This window comes from Zootoca vivipara, chromosome 3, assembly GCF_965207765.1.
Source record: "Zootoca vivipara chromosome 3, rZooViv2.hap1.1, whole genome shotgun sequence".
Taxonomy (NCBI): Eukaryota; Metazoa; Chordata; class Lepidosauria; order Squamata; family Lacertidae; genus Zootoca; species Zootoca vivipara.
The window spans coordinates 54655983-54675191 of NC_142586.1; the positions used below are offsets into that span (position 1 = coordinate 54655983).

Consider the following 19209-nt stretch of genomic DNA (forward strand, 5'->3'; position numbering starts at 1 on the left):
ACTTCTGGATGGCCACAGGTTCCCCCATCCTTGCCTGACAAGATTATGTTGGCGGGGGAGGGAACCACCTGTTTCTTTCCCTAGTAAAAGTTTTCCAATTCAGCACTTCCAGCTTCATAAATTGAATAATATTACATACCTTCATTATAAGGCGGCTTTTTACTTTGGGGTGGAAAGGTAGGTAAGGGGGGGAGAACGTGGAGTTAAATTGCAGAATTTGTAGTAATAGCCACAGCTTCACTGGCATTAAAAGGGGATTAGGCAAAAACCATGGACGATGAGGCTAACAGTAGGTAGTTATGATGGGTTATGCTTTACCTCCACTGTCAGAGGCAATATGTCTCTGCATGCCACTAGCTGGGAATCACAAATGAGGAGAGTGCTATTGTCCTCAGGCCTTGATTGCAGGCTTCCCATTGTTGTTGTTGTTGTTTAGTCGTTTAGTCGTGTCCGACTCTTCGTGACCCCATGGACCATAGCACGCCAGGCACTCCTGTCTTGCACTGCCTCCCGCAGTTTGGTCAAACTCATGTTCGTAGCTTCGAGAACACTGTCCAACCATCTCATCCTCTGTCGTCCCCTTCTCCTAGTGCCCTCAATCTTTCCCAACATCAGGGTCTTTTCCAGGGAGTCTTCTCTTCTCATGAGGTGGCCAAAGTATTGGAGCCTCAGCTTCAGGATCTGTCCTTCCAGTGAGCACTCAGGGCTGGTTTCCTTCAGAATGGATAGGTTTGATCTTCTTGCAGTCCATGGGACTCTCAAGAGTCTCCTCCAGCACCATAATTCAAAAGCATCAATTCTTTGGTGATCAGCCTTCTTTATGGTCCAGCTCTCACTTCCATACATCACTATTGGGAAAACCATAGCTTTAACTATACGGACCTTTGTCGGCAACTCCATGGACAAAGACAACAGGCTTCCCATAGACATCTGATTGATCACTCTGAGAGCAGGATGTTGGACTACGTAGATAGGCCTTTTGTCTGATCCAGCAGGGCTCTTCTTATGTTCCTAAATTCCTAATTTTCATACTGTGAATGCATTATTTTTTAATATTAAATATAAAATATATTATCTGTCAGCCAGTCAAAGGCTTATTCTTTGTAGCTGCGGAAGGATGCACACAGCCCATTTCTTTCCACTTATTCGGACTATGATATTGTGCTGTAATAAGCCTCTGTTTGCAATGTTAAATTAACATCTTTTGCAATTTATCTTCAGCATAGCAGAAGATGAATTTCAAAAGCTGGATGTCAGAAACAAAAGATCTATGTCCAAAAACACGTGGGAATTGCAACAGGATAAGGAATATGGAAAAGAATGGTTTGATATAGATTTAAATCATCATACCTAGGGTATCTCAGAGTTCAAAGACAGTTATTAGCCATAATAGCTAAATGAAACCTGTTCAGAGATGGAATGCCTCTGAACACCAGATGTTGGGGACAAACAGCAGAAGAGAGAATTGGTGCCTTCATGCCTTGCTTGTAAGCTTTCCAAAAACATCTGGCTGGCAATTGTTAGAATAGTAGACTAGACGGACTTTCAGTCATATATATTGAGGCTATGTTCTCATAGTCCGACAATATTCCTGGCTTTTCAGAATACTGAGCTTTCACTAGCATTATCTCAGAAGCCCTGTTCATTTTGTCACTTGGGATGGGGGATTCTTAAGCATTGTGTGGTTAAGTACATTTAAATCTTTTATCTCTCCTGCTCATTCTTGCCTCATGAGAACATCTCATAGGCAAAATCTTGGTGATGTCCAAGATTGCCATTGAATTCAATGGCAATATCCCCTTTGGCTTAAGTCCAGGGTTGGGTCTTTTTCATAATCTGTGTCTTTTCTAGTTAAAATTCTGAGAGCTTTTGTCAAGAGAAATGTTATTGCCTGCCCTGTATACAGGTATGAAAAAAGGAGATTTACATTTGAAATATGAGTTGGAGACGGGCTTGCCCCTCTGCAAACAGGTGGACTCCCGTTTGTGGAGGGAAAGCATCCAGAAAAGGCTCCCTGCTGGAATGAATGCCACATAGTGCTGATTTTTCCCAGTTTCCCCCTTCAGCAGCCAGCCCTCTCTGGGGAAGCATTTCAGGGGACACAGGGGTAAAGGATAAATCGGTCAGTATCACAACCCCTCCTCCTTCATCCAGTGTAATCAGAACTCCATGGAGTGCAAGTCTTGGTCAAACCCTACATTTTCCTCTCTCTATATTATATTTGTACTCATCTGTCAACATGCTGATGATCAAGTGTGCATGCTCAAGTAGAGTGAGTGGGCAAAAAAGTAAGCAGCCTAGGCTGGCCTTCCTGAGCTTCCCCTGCTATCGTGCCCACCGCTTACAAGGGCAAGCAGGATGAAGAAAGTCCTTCTCCCCTTCATCCAACCCACACACACACCCCGCTGCCAACAACAAGAGAAGGAAACCTACATTTTAGAATGCAGGGTTACTTCTCACATTAATTGCAAGAAGCTGGACAAAGAGAAGAAAAACATTCACTGCTTTATTTCCTCTCCACCACCACCACCAGTGATGGCAGTGACAGTGGGAGTGTGGAGATGGGTAAGCTGAGAAAGGAGAGGGGGCATTTGGGTGAACTGTGAATGGGTGAGTTTTCATGGGTGAGTTGTGATGAGATGGGAAGGGAAGAGGGATTGAGGGTGGGCAATCAACATGAACAGAAGCGGTAGCCCCTAGTATATTAAAGATATACTAATAGATACTTCTATACTAAATATATTGTACACTACCATATCTTTTTTTGAATGAGTTGATAGTATAGAAATACTCCTATAAATAAATGAAGACTGTGTAATACATTCTCAAGTTGCCAAGCATCTATTTTCCCATACATCAGCCAGCTTGTAACTGGTAGGGCAATTGCATCGCTCATTAGCGAGACCCAAAAGTGAACAGAATCAGTGTTTTCATGGCATTAGGATTAGATAATAAGGAATAATCCAATTACTTTTAATATATTTTCTAACTTTATGGAAAAAAATAAATCCGTTGTCCTAATTACTACTAGGATTATGCCATGTGCTCTTTCAGGTAACAACTAAAATATTATTCTGCTGAAAAACGTAGGCAAGTGAGTTATTGAAAATGTTTAGGGGTACTCTCATTTTCCTACTCATATTGATATACTGCCCCTCAATGAGGCCAAATTTAGATTCACAAAATGTTTAGGGATATGCATAACCTTGCATCCCCCAGAAAAAAAGCACTGCTAGGGTGTATCTCAAATTCTTATTTTGTATTGATACTAGTTCATTGATTCCAGCTTCTAAGTGCTTTTGAAAATATTTTCATGACAACATTAACTTCACGTTGCATGTTATGGAAAATAAGAGACATAGTTGAGGAGGAGGAGGAGGAGGAGGAGGAGGCAGATATGGAAATAGTGTGGCCTTATCAGTAGTACTACTAGGAACAATAAGTTTCTAAATCACAATTAACATTGTGTTTGTATCTCACAATTGCAGTCACAGGTTCCGGATGATGATTTTATGTTAGACATATGCCCATATCAAACTTTACCAAAATTATATATAATGGGCACAAAGCCATTACTTAATTGATTGTTATTTGGAAAATAATGAAAAGTTAATGGGATAGGTTGTTGCTGATAATAATTTACTTAAAATTTTATAGCTGAACTTAAGCATATTAAAGTCCCATGGATTTCTATGGGATAGTTAAACATGTGCATAATTCTTTTCTAGTAAGATCAGTGGGTCTTAAAAATGTTAATGTTGGGTGTATCATGCCCAATATGTTTTACTGTGCACGGGAGAAATGTTTTATAGGTACTTCTAACACATGGTGACCAATCCAGTTACGCACAGTTAAGGACTACTGAAATCAACATGTATGCCTAGCTTTAAATTGGATCACAGCTAAGAAATGTTTATGACAAATGGGTGTTTTCAGCTATGTGCATTGAACAGGTATACAAGCCAAGATCCATTACATCAAGAATATGTAAAATAAAAACTCATTTTTTTCAATTACCTGATAATATTTTTCTTTTCTAAAGCAATGTAAGTTTCCACCAGTAAATTCTCCTTTACTATAGTCCCATTCCATGTCTACGTGAAAATCCTCCAAGATGTACGGTATATCTGATTTTACTGATTTTAGTGACAAAAATGCCTTTAGCTCTCCATAGGTTTGCTTCACAGTATTCTGGCACCTGAAGGCTTCTTTAAATCCTTCATCTCAGAGTCTACAGTCTCCCCATCATCAGCTGCTATGGGCACCAGGAGTTGCGGCAGAACTATACCACCAAGATATGCATCCTGTATTTACACTGTCAATGTCAACTTTGCTGGTGGTGTATTATCATGTTGGAGGACAAAAAAATAAAATCCTATGCCTACATTACTGTAAAAAAACACCCCACCACACACAGTCTTTCACAGTGACAGAGCTGGATTTCAGTGATATTGTATTTTCATTTTACCATCATATAAGACAATTAATTAATATACTTGGTCGGGCCTTAAAAGCTAATAAAGTGCAGAAAATCTGATTTTGAACAGAACTTCCTTTATTAATCTCCCAGTGTAAAATAATTCTCCTAAATCAATCAATCAATCAATCAATCAATCAATTATAGATCAATCTCAAAACCCAGCCTTTCTTTTGGATTCTTCTATAATTAAATTCTGATAAAACCCTGTTCATTATTACAGCTGCTTCTATCAGCAGTTGATCTTTTTATACGTAGTTAGAAACAAAGGGCAAGGAAATGAATTTGTTCAGCACCTACCGTATAGCTAAAATGGCATAAGTCTCAACACCAAGAAGTGCTTAGCAAATATTACTGCATTTCCTCTCCAATATAATATCAGAGAGCGGGATGGGACCAAGAGTCTAGATAAAACCAATGCATCAATTAAAATGGACCTGTCTCTGGTTTGAAACAAAGTGTATATTCTCCCTCAGATGGTGCAGTGACTACAGGGTATAACCCAGGCTGACGCGGAGAAGCCTTTTATGCGATCTGCCTAATAACTGGAAGCTGTGCATTAACAGCAATATAATGAATCTATGCAATGTGTCTGCATTGTGAAGCACTCTGGAAAAGGTTAGTCTGGAATACCTCGTCCCTGGAGAGAATGTACTGTTTATGTAATGTTTTCCTTATGTTTCCTCAACATTCCCACCCGCTTTCAAAAAACATACTTTTAATGTTAACACTTCTCCAGCAGAGCTGTCCAACTTTGCTGTGGGTTAGTATTGAATGTATATTCCTTTAGTTTCTTCCTGTGATTGTTTATTAACACCATTCCTTCCTCTGGTTACAACAGACATTTCAAAAGGCAAAAAAGAAAACTGCACACACACACACACCATCCCCAAAGATAACTGTCAGGGGTCCTTTACCTTTTTATCTGTATATGGGCATATTTCTGAAGTTGAAGGCTGAATTGTCTTTCATTTTTATGTCTGTGGGGCAGTTCTCATCCCATCTAGCTCAAGTATCCTGGATTTAAAAGATTTTCCCTGGAGCCCTTTTCAAAGGGAACCTCCCACAGATCTTTAAATCCCCCATATTTTCTGATTCAGATATTTAACAATGCAGTGAGAAGGGGAAAACTACTCCGAAGAAGTATTTTTCAAAGGAAGCCTGCTTTATGATTTGTGGGACAATACGAGTGGTTGTAGGTATTTTCCTTCTCTTAAAAAGTAGCTGTATGTTGATAATGGGTAAGAGAAAGTAGATAATGTCTCCCTCCCACAATTCCATTTTCTTACAAAAACATTCCTGTATAAATGGCAGTCTTCTGCATAAAAAAGAGGTGAAAATCAGCCTGACTTCTAAATAAATGTGTTTGGGATTAAGGTGTGTGTGCATTTGGGTAGTTTTTAGGCTGAAGAAATGCAAATATCAATTATTTGCAAAGCAATCGCCTGCTGGCTATTCTGATCCTGTTGTGTTTTACAAGACTGAATCTCAGTGATGGCATGAATTTTTAATGGGCAGAAACTCTCTCCCAGATTTCTGGCACTGTTTCTGATTCACAAGGACCTGCATTTCTTTCCTTTTCCTTTTACTAAAACAGACAGACTAGGAATATGATAATTTTTAATTTAAAATGCGGTATTCTTGAAAATGAAATGAATTACATGGGGGCTCACTAGACACATTTTTTGACAGTGCAGTTGACTGCAAATGCACTGCAATGTAGCCTGTGCATATATGCCTTATTAAAAGATGTGCACACATTTACATGGGAGTTTCTTACATACTGAGCACATTTACATGGTAACATTCTGCATACATTTATTTGGGAAAGGGAACAAGTCCCAGTGAACTCTGTGGGTCTTGCTTGTAAGTAAATATACATAGGATCAGGTTGGTAAGACTGTGCTCAGAGCACCATATATTCCAAACATGTTTGTTTGATTTCAGCAGTATTACTTCTGAGTAAGTTGCTTAAGCCATAATTAATGATCAAAGTCCATCAGCTTCATAGAAGACTTTGCATGCTATGTTGTGTGCAGTGGAGTATAGAAGAGTTTGTTTTTATGGGGTCCAGTGTGTTGAAACCCAAGTTTCAACAGTCTTTCAGTCCAATCTCCAATGCGGGGCTCTTGTAAGGAATTATGAGTTATTTTGTACTCTTGAAAAAACTATACAAGTAAGTGTGTGTGTGTGTGGTTTTAGAAACTCCACACCTAAAATTCCTGCAATGAAAACCTCAGTAGAAGATTGCAGGATATTTAGGTTGGCAGTCTTTTTGTCAGTAGGGCAAACATAACAGTTAACAACACAAAAAGTGTATAGGGTGGGGGAAGATCTGAATGATAATTTTTTAAAATGGACTTCAATCAAGAACGGTGGCATAGTACTGTTCTAGAACCCTCTAATATCACACAACAGTAAGCTAGGTGTTTTTTTTTGTTTCACTGTACACTTTCTCACACACAATTTTAAAAGAGAAAAATGCAGAGAAGAAAAATGATAGCACACAGTGTGCTGGAAGCCCCATATGTATGCAATCGGTTATAGTCTTAAAATGATGATTGGGAAGCTGTAGCACTGCAGTCCTGGAAGGACTAAAAAGGTAAAGGATGCCTGACAATTAAGTCCAGTCACAGACAACTCTGGGGTTGCAGTGCTCATCTCACTTTACAGGCCGAGGTCCGCACAGTTTTTCCGGGTCATGTGACCAGTATGACTAAGCTGCTTCTGGTGCAACAGAACACTGAAACCAGAGCAGTGCACAGAAACGCTGTTTACCTTCCCACCAGAGCAGTGCCTATTTATCTACTTGCACTTTTGGCGTACTTTCGAACTGCTAGGTTGGCAGGAAGCTGGAACAGAGCAACGGGAGCTCACCCCGTCGTGGGGATTCGAACCGCCGACCTTCTGATCAGCAAACCCAAGAGGCTCAGTAATTTAAACCACAGTGCCACCCGTGTCCCTCCTGGAAGGACTACTGCATTTTTAAACCCTCTTCCCTCATAACCATAAGTTTTGATTAGCACTCCATTCATGTTTGAATAATTGTATTGTTTTTATACTGTCAGAGGAAAGGTGGCCGTTGCCTCTTTCTCATACTTTGTTCCGGTGCAACCTGAAATCCTTTTGCACTAGGTACAACCAAACCTAAGCAGCCTGGCTTGCAATGTGTCCTTGACCTGTGATAATGCCTCTCACATGCTAGGATGGAGAGGAATGAGTGCAGGTGTAGAAATCTCTCTCTCTTGCGCAGCTGGAATTTAGCCTCACAGCCACTGCACCGCCCACTTTTTTCTTCTGGCCCCATTCACCAGTCACATGTGGCCCCCCAGAAGGTTATGAAAAGTTATCCTCTGTTGGAAAAAGATACCCAAATCCTTCTGTGACATATTGCAAACATAAGTTCCACCTGGCCCTGTACCAATATATTTGGTGACGGATTAGTAGATGAACACATGATCTGCATGTGGTAAGGCTGGGGTCAACTCCCTACCTGAAACCCTGAAGTGTTGCTGCCAGTCAGTATGCAGATAACGCCGAACTAGAGGACCAGTAGTCTGATGCAGGGCACTTCCAGATGACCTGTTTAATGAGTGTTCATCCTGACTTGTTTGCCAAGACATTAGATGGTGTTGGCTCCTGGGTGTGCTCCTGGACTTAGTCCTGAGCCTGGGTGCCCAGGTCTCTGCAGTGGCCAGGAGTGCATTTGCACAGTTATTGATTGATTGATTGATTGATTGATTGAATTTATATACCACCCTATATTCAGAGGTCTCAGGGTGTAAATGAGTACCTTGGGTCAGGGACTCAAGGTTTAGGAAGCATATATAAAAACAACAATTACATTAAACAATATTCAAACTGCCTCTTCTCAAAGCTACTGCACCAGCTGCACCCATTTCTGGAAATGTATGATTTGACCTGGAAGCTGTACGCCGGCTCCCTCGGCCAATAATGCGAGATGAGCGCGCAACCCCAGAGTCGGTCACGACTGGACCTAATGGTCAGGGGTCCCTTTACCTTTACCTTTAATGTGCTCTATGTGGGACTGCCTTTGAAAAGTGCTCAGAAGCTTCAACTTCTGAGCCGCAGCCAGACAGTTGACCAGGGCTAGTTATGGGGAACATATGACGCCTTTGTTCCAACAGCTCCACTGGCTACCGATCTGTTTCCAGGCACAATTCAAAGTGCTGGCTATGACTTTTCTATGCTTTGATGGTGTTTCCTGCTTGGCAGGGGGTTGGACTGGATGGCCCTTGTGGTCTCTTCCAACTCTATGATTCTATGACCTATTAAGCCCTATATGGCTTAGGTTCAAGATGAAAGACTGTATTCTCTCATTTGAACCTGTCTGGGCTCTGAGATCTTCATGGGAGGCCTTCTCTGAGAGAGAACCTTTTCGGTGCTCCCAGACTTTGGAACTTCCCCCACCCTGATAAGAAGTTAGACTAGCCTCTTCTTTTTTCTCCTTCTGCCAGCAGATGGATACCTTTTTATTCCAAAAGTCTTTTAAAGGAAAGGTCTACTGTGATGTTTTTACCGTTATATCAATTTTTAATAGATCTTATTATTGTCTATTATTATAAACAGATTCTATTAGTGTTTAATTACTTTTTAATGACTGTCTCTTCTATATTTTTAGTCTTTTCTGTTTTATCTGTGTTTTTGTCTTATCTGTAAGCCACATTGAGTCCTTTGTCTGGGGAAAAAGGTGGGATATAAATAAAGATAATAAAGATATTTAATGAGCACTCACTCTGATTTGTTAATGGGGAGGCTAGACGACAGTGCTTCAAAGCAGGTATTATCCCACACTTTCCCCATCTCAGTTTTCCCCGCTTATTGGAGAAAGTCCAATCTTGGGGAGGGGGGTACGGTTTGTTGCGCAAGCCCTCCCCAACAATTATAACTGTGCAACATGAATCTGCCCATGTGATTAAATCCCCGCTCCCTCAAAGAAGTGACAGCCTGGGAGGGAGCGCCCTCAGTACAACGCAGCTTCTTATGTCTAATAATCGAAATGACAGACTTATCTGAAATCTAGCTGCACTCGCTGCTTTGTGCTTGTTAGTTGGCCCCAAGAAATGTTTCATGAGGACACGCTCAGGCATCATGCAGACTAACCCCCCCCCAAAAAAAAACCCCGATACTGACAGAGAAAAGCGTGTGGCTCCTCGAATTGCGTGGGAAGCGAAGGCGACTGCGAGCGACGCCCCGGCATCAGCAAGAAGCGAGACTTCTAGGCGCGCTCTCGCACTCCCACGCGCACGCGCGCGTTTCCCCGCTCCTGTCGCGCCGTGTCCCTCCCTCGGCAGCTCGAGCCAGAGCCGCCCGCTAGCGATTGGAAGTTCCTCGCCCAGGCGGCTGCGCGTCCGATTGGAGTTTTGCTTTCCACACTTCGACGCGGGCTTCAAAAATACCCCTAGACTCCCGGAGAGGGAGGAGTAAGTGGGAAGCGCTCTCTCGCTCGCTCTCCCAGGCGGAGTCCGCGAAGGCAGCGGAGGAGAGAAGCTTTGCTCCAACTCCGGCTGTCGCCCAGCTGCGAGGGACGGTCTGAGGGGGCTGCTGCTGCCGTCGTTCGCCCCCCGCGCCGCTGCCTTCCGAAGTTCTCGCCCGCTGGGAACGGAGCCGCTCCTCTAACGCTCCTCGCGGCTGAGGCGCCTCACGCCTAGTGCAGCTGAGGCGGCGCTCCTACTACCCGCGCCTTCCCTCAGAAAGATGCTGCTGGGCTTCGAGGCGTCTGAGGCGACAGCTCCCAGACAGGTCCGAGGAGCGCGAGCTCAGCCCTGAAGCGGACGGAGAGGGAGGAGCGCTGCCACCGGCTCGCCGGCCCCACAACCACCATCACCACCAGCAGCAGCCCGGGCTCCTTCCCCGCGCCTCCTCTTGCCTTTCTCTATGGGGATCCTCAGCGAAGGGGAGCAGCGCCCAAGAGGAAGGCACACCTGCCCATGGAGTTACTGACGGGGAACGCCGACCTGTAGTCGGAGCCGGGTGGGAGCGCCCCGCGCCACGACCAACCTTTGCCCAGCCCTCATATCGCCCTCTCTTTTTTCCCACCCCACCCCCTCGCAACATGGTACCTGCCCTGACATCGACCAGGCGCCTCGCTCCCGGGTTCCCGCCGCTCTCTTTCGCCGTCCTTCCGAGGAGGCTGCCCGGAGGCCATCGTCGGGGCGACTTGAAAGTGCAATAATTAAGAGCCCGCGCGCCGCCGCCGCCGCCGCCAGTGACATTTGTTGGCTCGCTTGTTTGTAAACAAGAAGGCGCTCGGGAGCCCTTGTCTCCGAGGCAGGTATCTGCCTCCCTCCCTCCCCACTCCGTCGCCTCGTCTTCCTTCCCCTCCGAAAAGGACGAGAGACGGGAACTTCTTACAGGGTTACTATGCAATTGCGACTGGTTTCTTGGGTCTTTATCACTTTGAACTTGATGGAATACGTCGGCAGCCAGCAGAACCCTTCCAGAGTCCGGCGGCAGGGAAGTAAGTGCGCCCTTTTTCCTGGGTCTTTGCTGAAACAGGGCTGGGAAGGGGCTGGGGGACAGGGGTTCGCTCACCTGTTGAGGATCTCTCGCTTCTCTCGTGGTGTCGGGGATGTCCCAGGGGGAGTCCGCTGAAGGGGAAAAATGGTATTTTGGTACGGCAGCAGCAGGTCTCGGGCAACACTGGCTCGCTTGCTGTTCCTTAGCCGCGCAGCGCTGAGAAGCAAGTGCCGCTTGTCTCTTCTCGAGGAAGCGCCGCGCACAGGGCTGCGGAACTCAAGAAGACTCGTCTCCAAGGAACGTGGATAGGATCGCACTGCGCAGTTTTTTTGTGTGTTTTTTTTGAAAAACAAAGCTTGTATAGAGGAGCAGAGGAGGATCACGCCCTTGTTGGGAAACTTTTCCCCAATCAACTTAGAAACACATCACTGATTCACACTATCATAAAGATTAAACTAAAGCTATTTTCCTTATGTATTGTACGATGCATTCCACACACACGTGGTTCAGGATCGAGGAGGCATCTCGGTGCCCCTCCCTCAGTAATGCAGCAAAGGGTCGCGCAGGTTCCTTTGGGTGCCCCTGAATCGTGCCCCTGTTTAATTCACACGGGCATCGTCCTCGGAGGAGTTCGGAGACATACGGGTCGTTGGAAGTGGGTGCACGGGTAGGGCTGTGGGTTGTGTGCGTGTCTCCCACCGAAGGAAGGCCAAAGCGACACTGTTTGAACCTTGGGTTCCAGTAGATTGGCCTGGTTAGTTAACGCAGGAGACACTGGTGAAGTTTGTGGTGAGTGGGGCCATTCTTTCCAGGTTAGACAACACCTAGGTAGGCCTTGCCCGTCAATGAGCCTCAAGTGGGTAGAGGGGTTGAATGAGATAAACCCAGATGAGCGGGTGCAAATTTGGTCCCTCCTCTTCATTTCGTGCAAAGTCTACTAGGCATCTCTTTCCTCCATCGACCTCGATAGGGATCCTCCTCCCCTCCCATATCTCCCCAAAGGAGCTTCCTAGAGAGCTGGGCGAGATGTTCCTGAGCTTCCTTTGGCGCTTTGTACTACTTGGTGAAAGGGGCTGTCTGTGTATTTCCCTCTTGCTTGACAGCTCTGCCCTGATAGGAAGAGGCCAACACACACAGCAGCCTGTTTTCATTCCGCCGCCCCCCCTCCAAAAGTACACAAGGTTATTTCCTAGGTTTTGCCCAGCCTTCCCTTTCCCCACCTTGGCACAAGTATCGCTTGAAAGCTTCCTTTGTACATCGGCTTCTCGAAAACAAGGTCTGATTCACCGAAAGTGCCCTGGAAATATCGCTTTCGCGAGGGATCTCTCCGGGCACGCTCGTGTCCGCTTCGCCAGAATGAAAGGCTGACGACGAGCCGCCCTCTTGTTGCCCCGGGGCCAAGGAGCGGCTCGTTTCCTCCAGAGCTCCCCAGAGCCCCTTGAGCCCTGTGAGCTGTTGCGAGATCTGGACGTGGTTTCAGACTTGGCAAGTCGAGTTGGGGAAAGGGTACTGGACGCCACAGCACACCATTCAGAAAAGGAGGTTCTGAAGGTTCCTCGTTCAGACAGTGCTAAGTTAGATAGACCGATGCTCTGGTTCTGTAGAAGGGGGAACCTACTTTCTCTCTTTCTCAGGCAATAAGCATCTGACCAAGAACTGATCCAAAGAAAATGTTTCAGCATTTTGTTTTCTACACAGTCTGCGCTCCTCTCCATAGCTGTCAAGTTGTCCCCTTTTTTAAGGGAAATTCCCTTATGCTGAATAGGCTTCCTCGAGAGAAAAGGGAAAACTTGACGGCTATGCTCCTCTCCCATATATGAGGTGGGGCTGTGGGGCGAGCTGTTTCGCACAAACTTTAGGCTTGCACATCATGGAGCGATGATCTGTAGGCGTGTCTCCGTGGGGCACCACAGATCTATCGCGGAGTACTGGACTTTCGCTTCTCTGACGCGGTGTTTAAATCGGAGTCTTCGGCACGCAGATCAGCCCCATTAAGTTCAACTGGATAGGATAGGGTTCCTGCCTCACATAGCTGCCCCTCATTGAGTGCAGAGCGATTAAGTGTACAGTGTGCCAGTGATGTGAAATGTTCATTCATTTATATCAGGCAGCCGAGAGCGCGCGAAAGTATCTGATATTACGTCATAGCTGTCAAGTTCTCCCTTTTTTAAGGGAAATTCCCTTATGCTGAATAGGCTTCCTCGCGAGAAAAGGGAAAACTTGACAGCTATGTATTACGTACTCATGGAAAAGGAAAGCAACGCCCTGAGGTTTCTTCTTCTTCTTCTTCTTCTTCTTCTTCTTCTTCTTCTTCTTCTTCTTCTTCTTCTTCTTCTTCTTCTTCTTCTTCTTCTTCTTCTTCTTCTTCTTCTTCTTCTTCTTCTTCTTCTTCTTCTTGGCATATGAGGGTATGTTGTCTCCTTCAGTTCGAAAGAATTGAGGATAAATTTGTTAGATGGTGATGGTGACATGTTGTTTGGGCGTCATCTGCTCAGCCCTAGGTGGTTTGCTTTCTCCAAAGCCCAAGGATCTCGCCCTCCTTCCCCCTTGCCCTGAATTTCCAGAGTTGTGAAAGGCGCGACCCCTGGTGTCCGCTGCAGTAAGAGGGAGAGGGAGGGAGGGAGGGAGGGAGGGAGAGAGGGAGAGTTCTTTGCAGGTGCGGGTTCTCTTCATAGGGAACTTGTCCCAAAGCTACGGAAAATTCAGGGATGCAGGTGTGTGGTGTGGCCGGCCAAGCTGCGAGCGCCTGTGTGTTGGTTTGACACCCCCCCCCCGCCCACCCACCTGCCCTCGTCCCCTACCGAAGCTTTGCCGCTGACTTCAAAGGCAACTATATCGGTCCTTAAACTTGGATTTGGAGACAATGAAACAACCTCCCCACAGCACGCGCGCACACAACCAAAAAATGAGCGCGGGGATCAGATGACGATGACGAGATCAGAAGAACAGATGTTTAAACAGCACGGTAGATAATAGCTTCTTATCGCTCTTACAAACTAACCAGGCAGTGCAAATCAGGCAGAAGATTTACTTCAAAGGCAGATACACCCCTTACTTGACTTCAGACCAGAGAGAGAGAAATATTCAAGGAGAACCAACGGGTTCAATTTTAGAAGATGGCTGGGAAGGGGATTGCTACATCTGCCTTCTTTATGCATCTAAATGAATGGTGGGAGCCATATAAAAAGGAGCCTTGGGGCTGTAATAATATGGTGCTCATTACTCATCATGCTGCTGGTATTTTCCAAACTCCCCGGCCTCGTTGTCAATAATTAAACCCATCAATCCCAGCACATGCAAGTCCTGGGGGGGGGGGTGTCCAGCGCTTCTTACAGAGCATCTGCAGCATGAGAGACAGAATGTTGTGGGGTTATTTGTTGGTGGAGGAGAGGCACGTTGTCTCCAAATGGGACTTAAGTAGAGGGTAAGACATGAAGGGGACTGGTTCCCCCCCCCCCCAAAAAAAAATCCCAACTTCAGTCCAGGAACTTGGGAAGCAGGCAAAGAACAAAAGGGAATATGGGAGGGGGAAAAGTCCCATAAATTAGAAGGGAATTGGGGTGGGGTGGGGGTGTCCTGCTGCTTTCTGTTCACCTCTCCCATCCAGTCCACCTCACCTGTGAAATGTTACTTATGTCTGGGATCCAGACAATGGAGATTTTTGACATTTTTCTCCTTTGAACCCCAGAACCTCAGGCTAAACCATAAACTGCTTTTAAAACTCTTTTAAGTTTTAGACTATAAGACTTCGACTTATGACTGAGAAAGCTAGGACAGTTAAACCACAACCAACAGAAGAACGGGGAAACTACTTCAACCACAATGCAATAAAATGGTGCTATGTGGTTAAAAAAAGAGAACCTTCTTCTTTAGTGGGCAGCCAGTTCAAAAAGAACCTAAACATAATTGTGTGCTGTATTCATAGGGGTTTAGCATTCTTTGGCTGTGTACACCATACATCTAAAACACATTTTTCCACACCTGCTAAAGAATTCTGAGAACTTTTGTTTACAGCTCACAGAGCTACAAACTACAGCTCCCAGGATTCTTTGGGGTTTGTGCTTTAAATGCGCTCTAAATGCATAGTGTGTACACATACTATGTATAAACCAAAAATGGTATTTCAGCATTAAGTTTTTTAAACGTTTTATAAGACAGATAATGGTGAATATAACAGGCTATCAATACAATAAAACAAATATTCTTTACCACATTTTCCCATATGAACCAAGCTGGACCCTGTGATCATGATCTGAGGCCCTTCTTTGTGTGCCTCCTCCATGAAAGGTCTAGAGCAGGGGTCAGCAACCTTTTTCAGCCATGGGCCACTGTCCCTCAGACCATGTGGTGGGCTGGACTATTTTTTTTGGGGGGGGGGAATGAACGAATTCCTATGCCCCATAAATAACCCAGAGATGCGTTTTAAATGAAAGCACACATTCTACTTATGTAAAAACACCAGGCAGGCCCCACAAATAACCCAGATATGCATTTTAAATAAAAGCACACATTCTACTCATGTAAAAACATGCTGATTCCCAGACCATCCGTGGGCCAGATGGAGGGCAAACTTGCTTGAGGGCATCCTGAGCAAGTTTGCAGGTGACACCAAATTGGGAGGGGTGGCTAATACCCCAGAGGACAGGATCACACTTCAAAATGACATTAACAGATTAGACAACTGGGCCAAAGCAAACAAGATGAATTTTAACAAGGAGAAATGTAAAGTACTACACTTGGGCAAAAAATAAAAAATGAAAGGCACAAATACAGGATGGGAGACACCTGGCTTGAGAGCAGTACATGTGAAAAGGATCTAGGAGTCTTGGTAGACCACAAACTTGACATGAGTCAACAGTGTGATGCAGCAGCTAAAAAAGCCAATGCAATTCTGGGCTGCATCAATAGGAGTATAGCGTCTAGATCAAGGGAAGTAATAGTACCACTGTATTCCGCTCTGGTCAGACCTCACTTGGAGTACTGTGTCCAGTTCTGGGCACCACAGTTCAAGAAGGATACTGACAAGCTGGAACGTGTCCAGAAGAGGGCAACCAAAATGGTCAAAGGCCTGGAAACGATGCCTTATGAGGAACGGCTTAGGGAGCTGGGTATGTTTAGCCTGGAGAAGAGAAGGTTAAGGGGTGATATGATAGCCATGTTCAAATATATAAAAGGATGTCATATAGAGGAGGGAGAAAGGTTGTTTTCTGCTCCTCCAGAGAAGCGGACATGGAGCAATGGATTCAAACTACAAGAAAGAAGATTCCACCTAAACATTAGGAAGAACTTCCTGACAGTAAGAGCTGTCGGGCAGTGGAATTTGCTACCAAGGAGTGTGGTGGAGTCTCCTTCTTTGGAGGTCTTTAAGCAAAGGCTTGACAGGCATATGTCAAGAATGCTTTGATGGTGTTTCCTGCTTGGCAGGGGGTTGGACTGGATGATCCTTGTGGTCTCTTCCAACTCTATGATTCTATGAGAAGGTGATTGGGCCGCATCTGGCCCACGGGCCTTAGGTTGCCTACCCCTGGTCTAGAGGGTGCGCAACATGAGAATGGGCCTGTTCTGTGATGGCTCCCCACTTTTAGAATGCTTTCCCCAGGCAGGCTAACCTGGCACCTTCATTACATATGTTTAGGTGCCTCTTCTCCCAGGTCTTTTAAATTGGACAATCGATGGTCTTTTAAAAGATCTATGGTCTTTTGAAGTTATTGTTTTTGCTCTTTTCTACGTTATTTTTTTTTTATATTGTAAACCACCCTATGATCCTTGGATGAAGAGTGGCATAGAAAATTAATGAATAACAACAATAATGCTCATTTAATTAATCACAAGGAAAAAGGGAACATATTCATACTCCCTCTTTTACAATACACAGATTTCCTGTGCTGTCAAACTTGCTTGTAAATATAAATTGAGCTTTTGAAAATTGTCCTTTCAGAGAAAGAGAACGAATATTTTCTAATTTTCACTCTTTGGACCTGTCAAAATACTTTGGGGCTCAGTCTAAATAAATTAGTAGCCTCACTGCATTGTCAATAGAGCCACTCACTCCCTTTTACCTACATCTCCTTCTCCACTGAAGTCAAACATCCATTTCAGTTATATATAACAGTGAAAAACCATTGAAAAATATCAGCTGTATAGGTTTACATTATGAAGGACTCTGAAGGAGAGTCTGTATATGGAGAAATCACCTCTCTAAAGTTAATACCTAGTTTGATGCAGTTAAAGCACCAGTCAACTTCTCCTGATCCATTTTCTTAACATGTTACATGTATGCTCAAAGTAGATTCTGCGGACAAACAAACAAGCAAAATCTGCAAAACAATTACCAAGTAGAAATAGGAGTGCATATATATATATATTGGGAGAGAAGTTGTTTGAAGTTGTGGACCAACTCACAGTGACCCCTTCCCATGGAGCAAGGCCTAAACTAAGGAAGGTGAAGAAACTGGACAAAACAATGTTCTGGGCTTTAAAAAGTCCTGGAGTCAGGCGCAACGGGCTTTTATTGGCTGGGGGCAGACTAGAGTGAAGCCTGCTCCATTCTGGTCTGCTCTCAAACCATGCCCACCCAGCCTGGCTGGATTGGTCCAAATTCAAACACTGGCTGATGGGAAAGTCTGCCCACTTAAGCAGCTGGCCAGGGGAATGTGCATGCACACGAAAGCTCATACCTATGACAAACTTTGTTGGTCTCTAAGGTGCTACTGGAAGGAATTTTTTAATTTTTTGTTTTGACTGTTTAGCAGTCACCCACCCCAGGAATGGGTAAGCAGCCATTTCTTTCCCCTCCTCTCTCTTTATAGCTACCGGTATTTGCCCTTACAATTTGAAGGATGGGGCAGAGGGCTATTTTGGAGAGGAAGGGAAGAAGTCCCATCTGCCTTTCATCCTATGGGTTTCTGCTCATCCCTTCTGCTTCGCTTCTTCAATTCTTACCTCTTCACTTCTCACCTCTCTTCTGCTACAGCCTTCCTTCTGTACCTATTTTGTTCATCTGCTGCCACAGCCACTTCTGTTTCTAGGCACCAGGTGAAGTTATTGTAATTGTAACTAACTCCTGTTTATTTTAATCCCCGTTAACTGGCTATTTGGTATCTTAGTCCTCTGTTATTATTATTTTGTTTAGGTTTACTTTTATGGCATTTGCATTTGTTTGCTACTTTGGAAAGAGTAAAAAAGGGGGGAGGTTTTTTTTAAAAAAAAACTCTTCATATACTGTAACTAACTAACTTGTTAAATAATTACCATCTCCTTTCCTGATGCACATGAGAATTGCCTGTGAGAAAAAAAGTACAGTACACACACTCAGGACACTAGGCAGTATGTCAGGGCATAGTCTTCTTTCACCAGATGTACGCAGTATGGAGAGATAGGAAAGGTGTGTTCCTCCACCCACATGGCTCTCGTGCTAGACCAAGAACTAGCTTCATATATGGGAGAAATTAAGTGAGGCATCTCTGATCAGAGATTGTTTTACTCCCTGTCTCCTCCTCCTGCAAGCCACTTGTCTGACTTTTCTATCACACTATAGTGCAGCCTCCCTCAATTTGGTGTACTCCTGATGAAGCAGGGCTCTCCTCAACCCCAGCCAGCATCACTGATGGTCCGAGATGGTGGGAGTTGCAATCCAGAAACATCTGGAGAGGACCAGTTTGGGGAAATCTGCTTGCTTGTGACAAAGAAGGGAACATTGGGAAGTAGCTATAACAGATGCTTGTGTGTGCTAGCAATATAAGAAAGAACAGATTATTGGGAACTGGCTATATAATACATGAGTGTGTGTGTGCGTACACACACATGTATGCTGACCTAGATACAAAGAATGGTGTCACATGGTATGCTTACATTGCTAGCAGATGTGAGCCTGGCTAGTGCCTGGTTTGGAAGCTAGGTGTCCCCATGTCTGCTGCCCAGAGTTCCATGAAGGGCAAATTTTGGCCTTTGCAAGGACCATTGTGGATTTTCTTCTGAAGTAAGTTCGCTTCGAGTGCTCCTTAAGGTACAGTTGTCCTAATCCATATCATGCTTTAAAGGCCATAATCAGCACTTTGAACTGAGCCAGAAGCCTGGGCATTTGGATCAAGACTGGCAATATATTTTCTGAATGCCTGGCCCCGGTCGGCAATCCAGCTGCAGCGTTGTGCACCAACCTAAGCTCGAGAATGATTTATTAAGTCAGCCAAATATAAAACACATTGCAGTAATATAAGTGAAATGTCATAAAAGTGACAAGGTTGTCTCTGATG

General features: G+C 44.7%; 1 protein-coding gene across 1 annotated transcript in view; it reads left to right on the forward strand.

Annotated features, from left to right (window-relative positions):
* Positions 1-9740: 9740 nt before the first annotated feature.
* Positions 9741-19209, forward strand: part of RSPO3 (R-spondin 3) — a 59215-nt gene continuing 49746 nt past the window's right edge. The window contains exon 1 of the mRNA XM_035108717.3: positions 9741-10958. Coding sequence (XP_034964608.1) covers positions 10862-10958 — 97 coding nt within the window. The 5' untranslated portion in view covers positions 9741-10861. The remainder of the gene's footprint in view (positions 10959-19209) is intronic.